Source organism: Diplotaxodon limnothrissa, linkage group LG20 (genome assembly GCF_057381915.1).
Source record: "Diplotaxodon limnothrissa isolate DT_005_m linkage group LG20, D_limnothrissa_male_GT1.1, whole genome shotgun sequence".
Taxonomy (NCBI): domain Eukaryota; kingdom Metazoa; phylum Chordata; class Actinopteri; order Cichliformes; family Cichlidae; genus Diplotaxodon; species Diplotaxodon limnothrissa.
The window spans coordinates 25,169,752-25,187,193 of NC_140615.1; the positions used below are offsets into that span (position 1 = coordinate 25,169,752).

General features: G+C 40.3%; 3 protein-coding genes across 3 annotated transcripts; all 3 read left to right on the top strand.

Annotated features, from left to right (window-relative positions):
- Nucleotides 1–714: 714 nt before the first annotated feature.
- lsm14b (LSM family member 14B) lies at nt 715–3,443 on the top strand. Its single transcript, XM_085344098.1, has 8 exons — nt 715–832; nt 1,402–1,565; nt 1,661–1,790; nt 1,891–2,109; nt 2,292–2,375; nt 2,481–2,642; nt 3,101–3,230; nt 3,320–3,443. The coding sequence occupies exons 1-8, from the start codon at nt 715–717 to the stop codon at nt 3,441–3,443; spliced, it is 1,131 nt and encodes a 376-aa protein (XP_085200224.1).
- A 1,382-nt stretch (nt 3,444–4,825) lies between these two features.
- Nucleotides 4,826–11,833, top strand: LOC146610991 (calcium-responsive transactivator-like). The gene is made up of 11 exons (XM_085344097.1): nt 4,826–4,894; nt 5,613–5,689; nt 5,783–5,867; nt 6,051–6,183; nt 6,620–6,868; nt 7,632–7,796; nt 9,435–9,536; nt 10,045–10,137; nt 10,234–10,353; nt 10,455–10,582; nt 11,807–11,833. The coding sequence occupies exons 1-11, from the start codon at nt 4,826–4,828 to the stop codon at nt 11,831–11,833; spliced, it is 1,248 nt and encodes a 415-aa protein (XP_085200223.1).
- Nucleotides 11,834–14,486: 2,653 nt separating this feature from the next.
- mtg2 (mitochondrial ribosome-associated GTPase 2) lies at nt 14,487–17,058 on the top strand. Its single transcript, XM_085345155.1, has 6 exons — nt 14,487–14,884; nt 15,032–15,179; nt 15,868–15,983; nt 16,107–16,325; nt 16,420–16,558; nt 16,685–17,058. Exons 1-6 carry the CDS (start codon nt 14,654–14,656, stop codon nt 17,056–17,058), a joined length of 1,227 nt encoding a protein of 408 aa, XP_085201281.1. The 5' UTR covers nt 14,487–14,653.
- Nucleotides 17,059–17,442: the final 384 nt, after the last annotated feature.

Consider the following 17,442-nt stretch of genomic DNA (forward strand, 5'->3'; position numbering starts at 1 on the left):
TGTTGGATAAAAATAAAACCTGGAACAAATGGTTGCGAGCTGCAGTGCAAAGTGCCACCGCAGTCGGACTATTTCGTTGGAAATAAGCGACATCGCTCACAGAGCTGTGCCTTGTGGAGCATTAGCACATCGAAGAAACTGTCAGATAGTTCTCATGCACTATCACATGATTTCAAAGATGCTTGCATTACACTATTTTACTCTCTGAACAATCCAAAATGGCTGCGTTGATGCTATTTTTCCAGGACACCCGCAGTAACCGCCTAGTGCTCACAGACAGTGATGTGAAACTACCTGGATAGTAAACTTTTGAGAGTGCAGATCAGCACTTAGGCAGCCAGTTTGCACGGTTGTTTATGCATCACAGGACTCAGCCTTTTAACGCCGTGACTGTGACTTTTGTTGCAACTTATAAAAATTATCTAAAAAATGTTTTTATGAAAAAAATATGTACCATAAGCACAATCATAATTATTGATCGAATTCGTAACAAATCATAGATTACGAAAAAATTCAAACGAATGGGTCACAAGTGAGTTAAATCAAGCCGTGGTGATTGGCATTCATTTTATTGCCATCAATGATTGCCAGGTGCTTCAATCAGGTCAGCTGTGTACGCCTATAAATTGTTTCCGGTTTTACTAGGACTCGAAATGTGCCATGTGATGAGTCTTTATAGAAGTTTATAGCAACGGCCCCGGATATTCTCGAGCCATGGCTTCGAAGCCATACATTGGCTGTAAAGTATCACTCCTCTCAAAAGCCCAAAATCGTTATGAAGGGATTTTGTATACTATTGATGCAGCGAACAGCACAGTAGTTCTGGCAGAAGGTGAGTTATTTAGCTATCATCCATCCATCCATCCATCTTCATCCGCTTTGTCCGGGGCCGGGTCGCGGGGGCAGCAGCCTAAGCAAAGAGGCCCAGACCTCCCTCTCCCCAGCCACCTCCTCCAGCTTGTCCGGGGGAATACCAAGGCGTTCCCAGGCCAGCCGAGAGATATAATCTCTCCAGCGTGTCCTGGGTCTGCCCCGGGGCCTCCTCCCGGTGGGACATGCCTGGAACACCTCACCCAGGAGGCGCCCAGGGGGCATCCTTGTCAGATGCCCGAACCACCTCAGCTTAGCTATCAGTGTTCTTGAAAATCTGTCAGCGTTTCAAAAACTTGCTTTTTAAATTTTTTCTCCATTTCTAGTTATTGTCATTTAATCTTAGCTGCTGGCAAAGTTTCTGGGCTGCCTTTCCTCATAACAGCCATCCCTCAAGAGTCTCTCCATCTAAAGCAATGCATTATCAGGGACTTTAACATCTAGTCCTTTTAACTGAATTGGAAAGAAACTGGGCAAGTGAAATATGGGTGGAACTTTCCTAACTTTATCCATTGTTTTTCTTTTCACTAGTCAAGTGTTTTGGAACTGAGGGACGGCCAACAGATAGGCCAACGTCACCCAAAGATGATGTCTATGAGTACATTACTTTCCGGGGAAGTGATATTAAGGATATTACACTGGGTGACCCTCCAAGGTATCACCATGGCCTGCCTCAGGATCCTGCAATAATACAGGTGTACAAAAACTGCTTGGTTACACCCTCCTTCTTCTAAAAACAGACTAAGTATGTATATGTGTGTTTAAACATTAACATATTTGGTTCATCCAGACCTCCAGTTCAGGCGCTTCAAGCATCCAATCTACCGTTGGATCACTCAGCCCTTTAAGGATGCCTGCCTACAACCAGGTTGCTGCTAGCTCTCTGCTTAATCAGCAGTATGTTGCAGCTCTCGGCCTTGGTAAATCAATGACAGCAAGTTTCTAACAAGTTAATTGACTAAAAAAAATTAAATTTAAATGGGTTCTTTCTATACTACACACTTCATATCCTTTACCCAGGGCCTTTACTTCAAGGCTTACTTGCTCAAAGAGGTCCCATGGTGGAAAAGGCTGTTCAAACTGTCAGTGTAAAGACATTTAGGCAGAGAAGAGGTGCGAGTGGATCCCAGCAGCAGGAGCAACAAGAAGAACAAGGACAGCAGCAGCAGCGGAATAGGAGGCAGCCCAAGGGGACGAGAGGAACAAATATTCAAACCACAAGGGTCACTGAAGCCACCAGTGAGTAAACAATGTTGCAGCAATGAGAAGGAAATGCTGTTAAAGTACTGTGATGTTTCCCAAGTGAAACAGGTTGATTAACTGTGGAGGAGTATGTATGTTTTGGGGAAAATAATGGGGTATTTTTCTAGGCAGCTACATGCACTTAAAACTAAGTGTAGCTGTTGTGGGTGTCTTTGCAGTGCAATCAGACCCAAGTGGATCCACTTCTCAAGACAGTCAGCAGCAAAATGCTGAAACCAGGCCACCTGCTAGAAAAAGACAAGGTATTAAACATGAACGTTTCCAGTAGACTTGAAAATCAGAAAGGACATCCTTGTATACAAAACAAACTTGAGGTGCACTTAATAAAAAATAAATAATAATCTTAGGACCTCGACGGCGCAGGAACCGCAGAAGAGGCCAGCTGATGGTGGCTAATGCTCCATCTCCCACCCTTAAATTTGACACAGACTTTGATTTTGATTCCTCAAACGCACAATTCATTAAGGAGGCGCTTGAGGAGAAGTTCCAGGAGAGGCTGACTCTAAAAGGTTGGTTATCAGCTGGAGTTGCCAACAATGCACCACTTTTTTTTCTTCTTCTTCTTTTTTTTTTTTTTTTAAATCACCTGCTTTGTCAGTTAATTCTCTTTGAAGGAATGCTGTCAATTTAAAGGTATGCATTATTAATGTTGTGGCATCTTCATGGAAGTTGTGCTCTCATGTAACTCTGTTTGAATGAGTTAAAGGTGTGGTGACAAATGAATGTTTGAATAGAAGTAAATTTGCATTCAGGTAAAATAAGCCTTCTAATGCCATGTTTCTCTCTGGCCTATAGATAGATAGATAGATAGATAGATAGATAGATAGATAGATAGATAGATATAATTTCTTTAGTGGTTGTTTGTGTGGGTTTTTTTTTTTTTTTTTTTTAAATAAATGCAATAGCTGAAAACCAGGGAATTGGTCTGTCCTTCCACTGTCAGTGCTTTTTTTTTTTCTGTTTTCAGATGGGAATTCTGAGGGAAGGGAAACGGAGGGGTTGCAGCTGAGTTCAGGGGAGGATCGTTTTGGTCCAAAGTGCTACTATGACAAAGCAAAGTCTTTCTTTGACAACATCTCATCTGATAATGGGCTCAGGTAATCAACTGACTCTCTTTGTCTTATATAAAAGTTGGTCTTTGTACAGATATGTGCTCATGGCTATTTATGTACATCAATGGTTTCAGACTGACGTGGGCAGAGGAGCGAAAGCGCAATCTGGAGACTTTTGGTGTCCCTGGGCGTTTCCTGAGGGGCCAAGGATTCAGAGGTGGATATACCAGAAGAGGACGAGGTGCTGCTCGAGTCTAACTCAAAGAAATGCAACTGGGCGGCTGTACAGATCAGTTTCATACAAAGGCAGTAAAGCCACCTTGACTGATTTCGTACCCTATTTCTGGAAGGTACTGGATCCCCTGTAAGAATCTTGCCCCCCTTTTCTTGACAGACCTTTTGATATTTAGTACAGTGAAGAAATCACAAGGGCAATAATGAAGGCTGTATTGCATTTGGAAGAGGTGCTATGCTGTGCATGTTTGTTTACAGTCTGTTTACTGGGATACGTGATGGAACTAAGCCATCATTATTACAGCTGTGCTGTAACCAGTCAAAACGTCTGTCATTAAAAAGTTTAACATTATTTCTTTGACATTTGACCTTGTTTTTATGTGGGTAAAATTTACTCCAACTTTTTTTCTTTCTTTTTTTTTTTTTTGGTTTAAAAGGGGGAAACCATGAATGCTTCAGTTTCTACTTTTGTTTGCTACTTGCACATTTGTAAATTCTTGCTTTTGCCTTTTGGGAGTATTAATCAGATTTGTCCATTCAATGTTGCATAGTATTAATATAATGAACAAAAGGAGCTTTCAGACTTAAGACTTAATTTGGTATAATCAAGGGAATGAGTTGAATGTAAATAAAATGGATGTGCTGATACACCTGTTATGAGACTAAAAGACATTTTGTTGCACAAGTAAGCATTTAAAAATTCTTAGTTGTACAATCCTAATTATAAATAATCTGGGATAGTATCTGTGTTCTATGGCTGTTTCTTTGTCCTTTTAAGAAGGATCACTCCTTTAAATAACGTTTGCAATATATTCAAGATTCGATTATATAAACTGGCAATAAAAAAAATTTAAAAAGCGTAAATGTCACACTGAATTATAAGATTACACGTTCCCTGATTCAGCACGTGAGGGGCAAGTGCTGTTGTTAAAAAGTAAACACTCCACAGTGAACGGTGGGATTCTCACATTTCCTGAAATGCTGAAAGCAACTTTGGCTACAGCTGATCCTTAAAGGTTTTGCGCACTGAGCAGCGTGTGCTCCAAGCAGACTGCTTTCTTGAATCAAACGATACCCCGTCTACAGTGAGGGGAAAGTGGTAGGCTACTCACTGCCTGGACTATACCAAAATCTGAGGGAGAGGGATTTGTCCCTTACCATCATATCCCTTTATATGCATGTAATTATTTGCACGCAGATAATAAATAATAGCTTAAGGGAAATCCTGTTTAATGCCATTCAGATAAGTCAAGTGTTTTCTAATTTTCCATCTTTCGCGACATGGCTCTGGTTTGGTCAGTACCCCTATTCCTGGTAATGGAGAAACTATGTAACCAAATAGAAGGCTGCGCTCGAGATAATAAATATTAGAATAAAAGCGGCTCTTTTATTTCCCATATGACAAAATGTCGGTGGCGTTTTCATCGGCGCGCCCCAGAAGTAAAGGGGAGGTGACACAGCAAACCATTCAAAAGGTAAAAAAAAATCCTAAAACGTCGCGACATTTCTATTTAGATATTCTAGCATGGGAGTATGTGATCCCCCTCCAGTGCAGAGAAAGTAGCCAGTGGTGAATATCAAAGAAATGGCAACTGGTATTGGAACGTTACAGTCAATTGAAGGTGCGAACCAAACAAAGCCATCGCGGTGATGTAGACGAGCGCTCGGCTTAACGCCGGCTGGATCTCTGCTTTCTTGGTGATGCTGTCTGTCATCCTCGCAGATATTTTGAGACGAATGGGAATATTTTTGTGTGAGAAATTGGAAATCAGTTTTATTTCCTCGCAAGATGGTTAACAAGAATTCTCAAAGCAGCAGCTCTGCCCTGGTGTTTAATTAAGTAGGCTATAGATTGAAATTGAAGGCAGGTGTTACAGTATATGTCCTAGGGCACCGCTTTTATCCTTGATTGAACCGTTTAGCGCGAAAGTAAAACGTAAACCCTATCCTTGAAAGCCAGACTTTCAACCGGCGTCCTAAATAAAGACAGTGAAAAATGAGTTCTTCTTTTGGCTCTGTTATATAAAAAGAAAATGAAAAAGATGACCCAGAAAAAAACACTCAAGGGCTGGATAAAGTTCTGAGAATCAAGCACAGCACTGTTTTAATAGAGTATTTGTTAGTTAATAATTTACTATACACTTATAGGACTTCAGATACAGTGGAATGAAGTTGTTTTATTATTTTCCAAAGATGCTGGATGAAAATCATCATTTAATACAGTGCATAATGGATTACCAAAGCAAAGGCAAGACGGCTGAATGCACACAGTAAGTGTTTTTTTCTTTCCTCCCTGACCAATACCTGCTAAATATCAAAGCATAGCACAATTAAGACTGGTTTTCTTCTTCTTCCTCCTCCAGGTATCAGCAGATCCTGCACAGAAATCTTGTTTACTTGGCCACAATAGCTGATTCAAATCAGAACATGCAGTCATTACTACCTGCGGTAAGTGTGATTTGTGACTCCAGTAATGGCAACTATGAAATATAAGTATACACTGTGTCCACTGAGAAAATAGAACATTAATCGAAAACAGAAAATAGATGCATATAAATACAGTGTGAAAAAAATGAACTGCATATCATTTATGACTGCCGCTACTTAAATATTACGTCTCTACACCTTTAGCCTCCGACTTCCAGTATGTCTTTGGGTCCTGGAGGGATGGGCCAGAGTGGGGGACATGCTCAAAGTAACCTCAATGACAACATGGGACCAGCACTGCCCCCGACATCAATGATGCAGAGCCAAATGAGTAATGGTGAGAGTTAATTGCATACCTGTGTTTTACAGATAAGCCCTGAATCACTTATTTCAGCCCAAAGATGCCTCCCGATTTTGTTGTCTGTCCAGTGTCTTGCTTGCTCGTCTGATTCTGACTTAGTTGCATGTTTGTCTGCTGACACAGTACCATGTCTTGTCTGCCACAGTGCCCGCACTTCTATATTGCTTCATTGCCTTTAAGTATCTGTGGTTTTAAGTTCAGCCAATGAGTCAGATTGTTTCACAGTTATGTTACTATATTCCCTCTTCTTGTGAAAAAAATATACACACATCCTTAACGTGCGTTACTCTACCTTTGTTCAACCATGCACGTCTCCTGTGAAGATGAACTGAATGTGGGGCCGTGGTTAACATGACATGGCACCACAGGGGAATGTGTGGTGGCTGCTCTGACTGTGCGTGTGTGTTGTCAGGGCCCAACCATGCCCCCATGCAGCAGCAGTCTGGTCAGGTGCAGTCGGCTATTCCCTCCACCTCCCTCAGCCTGCCAGCAAGCAGCTATGGCAGCTCGGTCCCTGGGTACAGCCACGCTGCGCCCTCCTCCCAGGGCAGCATGATCCAGGGCCCTGGGCCTGGTTATGGCTCTTCCTCCTCTTCTTCCTCCACATCCTCATCCTCTTCTTCCTCCTCCCGCAGCAACCTCAACATGCATTCCAACCAAGGTGAGCCAGGTATCGTAAAGCCCAGTCATCAGGAATTGGTCTCTAAACCATCATGATCTGATAGTCAGGAGTTACCATCTCTCGAGATGCAAGATGCCGTACTTGTTTTTTACTTGTTTATGTGTATTATACAAGATTTGGCATTTAGAGGATGGGAATGATGAAAATAATCTTTTCAAGTTTTCAGGGTGAAATACTGTACATGGTAGCTGTGCCCCTTTTGAGCTTGCATAAAAAACATGCTTGCATGCATATCTTAAACTTTCCTCCTGTGTAACAGACAAATACGAAACACATTCAGTTCATCAGTGAGGTGTCCTGCCTCCCTCCTTCTTCCCTTTGCTTCAGGTTTAACTTCTCCTACTTTTTGAGATGCACCCCTCCTTTCCCTGGATGTCCGTGTGTATTTATCGTACTTCTGTTAATGCGCTGACTTCGCTGGCTTTGTTTACACTTAAAGCAGCATCTTGAAAGCATTTCTTTAAAGATATTTTTTTAAAAGACCCTTGACTGCTGTATGCTATGGATCCCTTTTGGCTTTCCTCTTGTGTCCTGATTGCCTTGGACCTCCTTCTACATTTGTTTGTTTGTGTAACTATACACATTTCTGTCAGGCTCAGATCTGGAAATTCTGCTTATGCTCCAGAAGGCTGTGCATTCTGAAGCATAAGCAGGATTTATCAGCATTATAGATGAAGTTTATCTCTATATATTAATGTACAAGATCTCCCCCTCCCCCCAAATAATCCCACCTCCTCCACAGTCTCCATGATGCACCAGCAGTCTGCCACACCACACTACTCCTCAGCCCAAGCTGGGGGGCAACATTATCAGGGACAGCAGGCTATGGGCATGATGGGTCAGGGCAGTCAAGGAAACAGCATGATGTCTCAGAGGCCCATGGGATCCTACCGCTCTTCTCAGCAAGGTAGGTGGCAAGATTTCTTTATGCTGCTTTGGTATGGCTGTTGTTTCAGTGAGTTTATTTGGACTGATTTGTGTACTTATGTACACTTGTGTGGGTGGTTGTGTGTGAACACCTGAATGTCTGGCGAATAGTTTTCCAGGTCTTCCAAGTGTGACGGTGGTTGCCAGTATCTAAGTTTTGAGATGGATTGAGATGAAAGCCATAGTTGCTGCAAAAGCCCCTGATAAGTAGGTAGTATTGGTAGTATGATGTTCCAAGATTATAAAACGAGAGTGATATTAGACATCTGGAATTGTGTAGGCTCTAGTTGCCTTCCTGTAACTTTAAGAAGTAGCCTGGAGATGTATCACTTGTGTCACTTTAAGTTCCCATCTCTGTAAATCACCTAACTTGCAATGTCAGTGCGTGCCTAATAATAGCTCCACTCTGTCCCTTTGTGTCTTTCAAAGGGTGCAGGCTTTGAAGGCATGTAGTAACTTAGATTTAGAAGAAGCATGTGATACTAATTCCAGTGCAACAGGCCGTACCCTATTGCATTATAGTGTGAAGTGCTTCCAGATAGATGTGTGTTACAGGAATATTGTGTCCATGGTTAAGCTGTGTGGATTTCCCACCAGCCTTTGGTTGTGCAGCAGCTGGAAGGGATATTTTGATTATCTATAGCTAATTGGTCATATCTGGAAGTGCAAAAGACATGTACAGTTGTGGTGAGAAGTTTATATGCACTCATCATGGACATGGATGTCATGGTAATCTGGTGTTTCAAATGATTTGAATGATTTCTCTGAACTGTTCTTGGAATGATTGTACAGCAATCAGTTGTCTTTAGTGCACTTGTTGTTAATTTAATGAAACTGAAACCAAATATTAGTGTGGATGTATGTATATATTGTAACCTGTCTGAACCTGTGTGAATCTGAATTTATTGAATTAAAGATGTATGTTGTACAATCATTCCACCCCAGAAAAATCATCAAAACCCTGAAATTTGCATGGCATCTGCCCATGGTGAGTGAATATAAACTTCTGACCACAACTGTATGTTTTAGATTGCTTTGGTATGAGTGCGTTCTGTGATTCTGCCCATCTTTGTATGGAATTTTTGGCTTTGTTGTAGATTGAAGGGAGATTAGACTATGCTGACTTTTGTTGCAGTTTTCAGAGTACTTGTTATTTTGTAATTTTTTTTATTCTCTAAGATCCAGTTCAGATAAAAAAAACAAAACGGAAGTGGAATCTGGAGTTTCTGCACACCACCACCAAACAAATCCTAATTTTCCAGAATAACAGACCTTCTGTACTTCACACTTTATCTTCAAAAATTGCATATCATGCATTTTTCATTCAACCAAGCAGTGCAATTGTTTCACTTCAATTACTAAATCTAAAATTTGGATAAAAAAATAAATCTTCCTTCATATTATTTTTATTTAATATTATCAATTTAATCTATTGAAAATCATTTTCAGTGACTTGTACAGTACTCTATTTACACATAAGTTATAAAACATCATTACTGTAATATTAATTATTTTTATTTTAAGCTATTTTTAGTTCTCCTGGCCACAGCCATGTCCAACACATGGCCAGTTGGTTTGACCAGTTGTTTAACCAATCATGGTCTTACCTGTCTTGCAGGATCTGCACAGCAGTACATGGGACAAGACGAGTTCTACGGAGAGCAGTATGGACACACTCAGAGCTCCAGCGAGCCCATAAACCAGCAGTATTACCCTGATGGTAATCGTGCACATCCATAAACTTCATACACACAGCTTTCAAACACACAACCCGCATTGTAGGTCATTCCATTTCCCTTTAGCACTGTCCTACAGGCCTGAGCCAGATTTATTGCTGAAGCTCTTCCTCCCAACTTTTCACTGTGGGAGACAAAAGTAATGAAAAAAAAATTGAAAACTCTGACATTGGTCTATTTTCTGCCACTGTGTCTGTGTCCATACTGTCCCCTTTGGTGTGCCGAAATTTCAGATTTCAGAGAGCGATATAGCAGCGTGTCACAGAGAGAGCTCAAACTTCATCTGGGGTGGGTTTTTAAAAAAAAAAATGCTTTGTGTAATACGTTGAAGTGAAAAGGCTGGCAAAATGGTGTTCGTGTGAAAATTTGTTGACAGACATTTATTATGAATGTTTCAGCTGCAACCTGCAAATAATAACTTCTCTTTCGTCTGTCACTGGATTTTGCCTTAGCAGAGGAGTTTTTGCACGTGTTGAATCGTGTTCTCTGCAGGTCACGGGGAGTATTCATATCAACAGTCCTCTTATGGGGAACAAGGGTATGATAGATCATTTGATGAATCCTCACAACATTACTATGAAGGAGGTAATAACATTTCTTAATTTAAATTGCATTTCTATATTTTATTGTTTAAATAAATACTTAACTATAGTAATGTGCATCTGATATGTCTACCTCCAGGGAACTCTCAGTACAGTCAACAGCAGGCCCAGTATCAACAGAGCTCTGGCCAGCAGCAAGCCTTCAGCCAACAGCAGTACTCTTCTCAACAAGGCTACAGTGGACAGCCCCAGGGATATGGTGAGAGTGACTCATACAGTCGTTTTTGTGCATCCAGGCAAATTTAAACACGCACATAAAATAACTGAAAACATCCACCTAATTGAACTCCTGTGCTACAGGTCCAGTCCAGGGAGGATCATCTCAATATTCTCAGTATCAGCAGAGTCAAAGCCAACAGTATGGATCCTACCGATCTTCCCAGGGAGGCCCTGGAGCGCAGACGCAGAGGCCGTTCTCCTATGAACAGGTACATGAGATGTTTTAACTTAAAGCAAAATGTATGTATTATTTAGGTATAGACATACTGGCACAAGTCTGTGCACGAAACAAGAGTAATAAAATAACACAGGACCTTGCTAGACCCCCTTTGTCTCAAAGGATTGTAATTGAATTTGACCATGATCTAAAACACTGTTTCCTGTTTCCTTATATAATTACACAGAGCAACAGAAAATCAGATTCATGTAGGACCAGTGAAGTAAAAAAAGATGTTGTAGTGTGTGTCTGTTTTAGTACTAATAGAAACATATACTCTGAAAGCACCATGCAGACAGTTGTGGTCAGACGTTTACATGCATTCATCATCAGCATGAATATGGTGTAACTGTTCATTTCCCACGGTGGAGAGCATGCATCTTTAATGAATAACTTGTTCTTATGTACATGCTTCTTTAATGACTTAAAAACCAAGAATTGGGTGCACATCTTTGAAATAATTTTTGGGTTTTCTGTAATCCACACAGGCTCAAAATGTTATATACAGACTAAAATATATACCTACATCTCCAGTAGTATTTGGTTAAATGTTCTTTAGCAATTTACACCTCAACCAGACACTTCTAGTAGCCATCAACAAGCTTCTGACATAATCCAAGTTCAGTATTTGGCTGCTCTCATTGGCAGAACTGGTGGAGTTAATTTAAATTGGCTGGTTTCCCAGCAGAGAACCTTTTAAGCATAGTCCAAAGATTTTCAGATTTTCAGATTCCAGTTCATTTCATGTTTGAACCTTGGGAATTCCCTGGGTTGTTTCTGAATATCCTAAATAATTTCCTCTCATCTGAGGGTGACATTTTGGTCTTCTTCCAGATCCTGGCAAAGTCGTGACACATCTGAATAATTTATATTTATTTATAATTGTTTGAATTAATGATCCTGAAATCTACAGCTGTTTTGAATTGGTTCTAAGAGACCGTCCCAACTTGATTAAATCTACAATTCTCCTTTTTAGATCTCCACTTTAGAGTTTCCCAGACATTTCCCATTGTTTTAAGTATCGGTCTACATCTTGAAGATGTATGTTAGAGTCATTCCACCAAAAAGAACAGTTCAAAAAATAACTAAAAACCAAATATTGTCTTTAAATTTATGCCCATGATGAGTATATGTAAATGTCCAACCACAACTTTAAGCAGTATATAAATAAATAAATAAATAAATCCAATTAAACATATATTTTTTCTAATTTCAGGGTCAATATGGAAATTATCAGCAATGAGGCAGCACAATGTTTTGCTGGTGGAAGAAAATGTGCGATGGAACATTCAACAGTAATGAACTGGGCTCAGCTATGGATTAGATCAGGCTGCCATCAGATTTATTATCCTCTCATTAATCATCATTCTAGCTAAAATAATTAATCCAGTCAAATGTGATGCTTCCCTCCTCCGTTTTAATTTCAACAGGGTTGTAGCTGGTTGTGGTGCTTGCAAAACCAAGGCAGTTAATGTAACCATTCTATACAAGCTACTAAAAAGGGCGCTGTGGAGTTGTCACATGCACCTCAGCCACATGCACAAATAAACTTGTTCTCTGTCCCCTACCTTTATTGTTTTAAGAGCTTTTGATGTTATTTTATTTTTGGTGCACAGCGCAAGTGAGACTGTGGGAGTACAAAAAAAAAGCGTATTAGCCTTGAAGAGAATATTCTTTGATATTTGATAGAAGACTATAAATCTTGCTCTTATTCCTGGTATAAACACTGTTATATCTCATGGTACATCCTTAAAAAAAGGTGAAAATGTTGGTCGTTAAACCTGACTTGATCATGGGGTTTGTCTGTGTTAGTCAAACTGTGATGTGTTGCTGTGTGGTATAACATTATGTGTTTTCACTCTCTACATATGTCTTGCTGAGGTAATCGACATAATAGATAGTTGACAGACGAAAACTTAACAATGTGTATCATTGTCCATGATAATCTTACATCGTGGTAGTATTTTTGACACTATATTTTGAGTGGCATCGCTCTGCGCCGGCTTATAGCGTCTGTGCAGAGGTAAGGAGTGTTGCGCTCTGATGCCATAAAGTAATGATTTTTACATAAAATTGCATTGCCACTTTGTCTGCACTTTATTTTACAGTGACAGTGTATGTATTGTCTAATATTTTGTATCGTAGCGTGATTCAGGCTGTTTTTAAGAGATGATACTCAAAAAGCCAAAGTAACACAGGAACAGAACAGTAACATGTCCTGCACCTCAACTTCAATAAGTGCAATACACTCAGCTCCGTCAGTCATGTTGAGGTTGGCTCTTACGGTGAACTTTACGTGATTATATGTAGTTTTTTTTGTTTGTTTGTTTGTTTTGTTTTTTTACATACAGCTGTGATAAAGACAGAGATCGTTTGTCTCAAATTATTCAGTGTTATGTTACAGGAAAAGAACAGAATGTGATAGACTATTTAAGAATATTACTTCTTTATTTACGTGACTTAGAGGCAGATATGTGAATATATCAAACATAAATCTTACTACTTTAGCAGTTTTTTCTTTGTAATTTTTTTATTGCTATTATTTGTATTAGATCAAGGAATTCATGTAAGAAAAATAATACAATTGTTGCAGCAGTATAATTTTTGTACATGTACAAGAATTTACCTTTTTCATATTTATTATCGATCGATCTATCTGCAAGTTATTTCTTTGTTTATTTAGTTAAAAAGAAATCAGACAACTTTTTTTTTATTTCTGTGGTTGTGAGGGTCCAACTTAGCAGTATTCTGTTATAACATCTTGTTGTAACTCAACTTACCTCAGAGGGGAAGAATAACACAACAACTGTGGTCATTCTGCAGGGGTTATCAAGGATGGGAGATACCTGGCTGTCAAACAGCTGATTAACTATGTACCACTCAACACTGACAATCACAGGCGTCTCTAAATTGGTATCAGTTTCTCATTTTTACTGTGAACCAAACATGTGCGGCAAGTTGTTTTCCAGTTCTACGTAGTGTGTCATCACTCATGGGTGGTATGCCTTGTTAGTGTGCGTGTCGGTGTGTGTGGATGTGCGAGAAGGAGAGTTTGATGTGCATAATCCAAATATGAATGTTATCTACTTATCTATTGTAAGACTGCATCGCCTGATCTTTTCTGCTGTCTTTTGTTACTATTTGCTATACAAAAATAAATTGACATTCACCTTTTGTGTGTCTGGATTTTGTCATCTGAACGTGAGTCAGAGATTCTTTAATATTTCATTGTATGCTCATTGGTAACTTCATTAGGCACACCTGTTCTTCAGATTACTAGGCAATAATTTAGACAACTTAATATGCTCAGGTTTAAGCCAAGCATCAGAATGAGGAAGAAATGTGATTTCTTTACTTTGTAGTTGCTGGTGCCTGGTGGGCCATCTCTAGGGTTTCCAAAGAAGGGTCTCAAAAAGAGAAAATATCCAGTGAAGAGCAATTCAGAGTAAAAATGTCGCCAGAGAAGAATGGCCAAACTGCTTTGAGCTAAGAGGAAGGCAGCTTTTTAAATCTATTCAAAGAAGAAGTAAGGCAATTTTAAAGGCAAAAGGGGGTTTCAACCTGGTACTTGTAAGGTTTACTTAATAAAGTCTCCATCATGTGTAGATTGCAACATGGTTAGGTCACAACCAAACTTCAGGAGCCCTTTTTTTTTGTTAAGGTAGACACATTTTAGAGTTTTGAGTTGAAAATATGAGTTCTTTGGCGGTTCAGGTATGGGGTTTCCTTTTCTTTTGTAGCACAGCAGGTGGCGGTAGTGGACCGCAAAGCAACGGCAAAGACTGATTTTGACCGGTGGGGCTTCCGTACATGTGTTGGTCGTAGTCGGTAAACGTGTGATGGGTAGTTGCGATCGTTTTGGAAACGCCAAATAATTATACATATACAAGGGAAATCCATGAATGGACGTTTAGATTTTATAAACCCTTACCTAGTTCCCCGATAGTTTCCTGTTTATCACGCTGGTGGAGATGCGTATTAACGTAAACGGTCGACGTGACATTGACAGATCGCTTTTAGCTACTTTAAAACTGTAACCGGTGTCTGTTTGTTGAACGCTATAATGTTGGCAGCGTTGTCTCGATTTAAAATCCCTCGCCGACCATCCTCGGAATTACTTTTAAGATGTATTTTCGAACAAAAGGTCGAAAGAGGTGAGCTGAGCCCCCTCACACTCAGTTCTGTGACTTGTAGTAGGAAAGTCGGCGGTGTCAGAGATGTCAGCACCTCGAATACACTGTGCACCAAAGTCCGCGGAAACTCCAAGAAAAGGGAGATGTCTGAAAAGAAACTGGTATGTTAAGTTAAAGCGCATTTTACACGTCTTATTTCTCAGGATATTTGCATATTTACAAAGCATAAACACACCTGTCGTGGAGACTATCAGAGTCGTAAGCATGGTTCACTCTACTGTGACATTGCTTCTTTTTGCGCCTCACAGACCCGTCACTTTGTGGACCACCGCCGTGTGAAGCTGGTGGCTGGGTCAGGGGGTAAAGGGGCCAGCAGCTTTCACAGTGAGCCTCGGAAAGAGTGGGGTGGACCGGATGGAGGGAATGGAGGTGACGGAGGAAGCATCATTATAAAGGGTAAGTTTGATTGGTTACAGGAATGTTTATTTGCACTATTTGCTATGTAGAAGTCAATATACTCTCAAGAGCAAACATACGGTAATTTTTCAATCTTCCGTTGTTCAGTTTCTGTGAGCCTGTGTGAATTGAAGCCTCAGCTTTTTGCTCTTAGCTGGCAGGAGTGGCGCCCGATGTAGTTTTTATGCTGCTGTAGCCCAACTGCTTCAAGGTTCAGCAGGTTGTCTTCCTATCAGCTCACCCCTGACCTCTGAAATCAACAAGGCATCTTCACCTGCTGAGAACTGCTGCTCACTGGATATTTTCTCTTTTCAAGACTGTTATGTATAAATCTTTGAGACCATTGTGCTGGAAAATTCCAGTAAACAAGTTTCTAAAATACTCACACCAGCCCTCCTGGCACCAACAATCCAGTCACATTCAAAGCAACTTAAGTCATGTTTCTTCGCCATATGGTGCTCTGTTTAAACTTGAGCAATTGGTCTTGACCGTGTCAAGATGTTTTATACATTAAGATGTTGCCATCTGATTAAATATATGTTTTAATGAGCACCTGGTGTACCTAATGAAGTGGCCGGTGAGTGTGTATAGACAGGAACCAAAGCCAGGATCAAATGGACAATAAATTCTTCAATAAGAATGAGTTTCTTCATGCTTTTATACGTATTCCTTTTTTGTCTGCTTTCAGCTGACCGCTTTGTCAAATCATTAGCACAAGTAGTTCCACTTTACAAGGGGGAGGATGGGGAATCGGGAGGCAGCAAGAACTGTTATGGTCGGAATGGCAGCCCAACCTACATTTGTGTGAGTCCCTGCATTTCATCATAAATGGCACCCACTTTGATCATGAGTCTGGCCTGACCTTACTTAACCTCTCCTGTGATGTTTTTTTTGTGTGTGTGTGTTTGCTTTTTAAAATCTGTAAAGGTACCATTAGGAACTGTAGTCAAGGAGCCGGGCAAAACCATACTGGACATGACTGAGCATGGTCAGGAGTATCTTGCTGCATTTGGAGGGGCTGGAGGGAAAGGGAACAGATTCTTTCTGTCAAATGAAAACCGTTCTCCAATGACAGCTACTCCTGGAATAACAGGCCAGGAGCGGCTCCTTCAACTGGAGCTTCGTACCATGGCACATGCTGGACTTGTGAGCAGACCCTGTTTCTGAAGAGAAAACTGGCGTCAGACTTTTCATCAATGCAGATGTATTGAAGTGTTTTTATTCTCTTTCATCCCATCAGGTTGGCTTTCCAAACGCTGGGAAATCATCTCTGTTGAGAGCCATCACCAATGCTAGACCTGCTGTGGCTGCTTACCCTTTTACAACTCTCAATCCTCATGTGGGCATAGTCAAGTACAGGGATCATGAGCAAGTTGCAGGTGGGTGGTTTTAAGCAAAGATTCTAATTGTCTATTGTAGGAGAAAAAAAAAGGTGGTTATTATAGTATATTACAGTATGATAAAGTTGAATGATGTTGTGATTTTTTTTTTTTATCTTTATGCAGTTGCTGACATCCCAGGGATTATTCGAGGAGCCCATCTAAATCGAGGCTTAGGAATCTCCTTCTTGCGCCACATAGAGCGCTGTCGTTTCCTCCTTTTTGTTCTGGACTTGTCGGCTCAAGAGCCCTGGACCCAGCTCCAACATTTGCGTTATGAACTGGACCAGTATGAACCTGGACTGTCCCAGCGGCCTCAGGCTATCATAGCCAACAAAATGGACCTATCTGAGGCCCAGGAAAAGCTGGAAACTCTTAAAAGCCACGTTTCCCAGAGGGTCATCCCTGTTTCAGCTCTCACAGGACAAAACACAGAGGAGCTCATTCTCCACCTGAGAGAGTTGTATGATGGCTACATCCAAGGGGGAGGTAATGGGTGAAGGGAGATTCAGTGGTAGGAAAAACTGGCTACTTGCTTAATAGAAAATGTGTATGATGAATATTTATATTGGACAATTTAGTCAGTATTTTAATTTCTCAATAAATAAATAAAATAATAAATAAAACACAAGAGTTTGGTGTTTAATTAATGATGGTATTTACACATACAATATTTAAATGTATTATTTTATAAAAGATGAACAGCAAAAGAGATTTTCAATGCTGCCTTTAAGTTTTACTTGATCAATTTTTTTTAAGATATGATTTGTCAGGAACAAAGTTATTGAGAGTTGAAAGTAGATGGAATTCCTTGCTAAACCAGCAGAGGGCATGTTTGTCATGTTTTATTGAACCTCAGTGGTAGTTATGTAAATAAAGCTCCA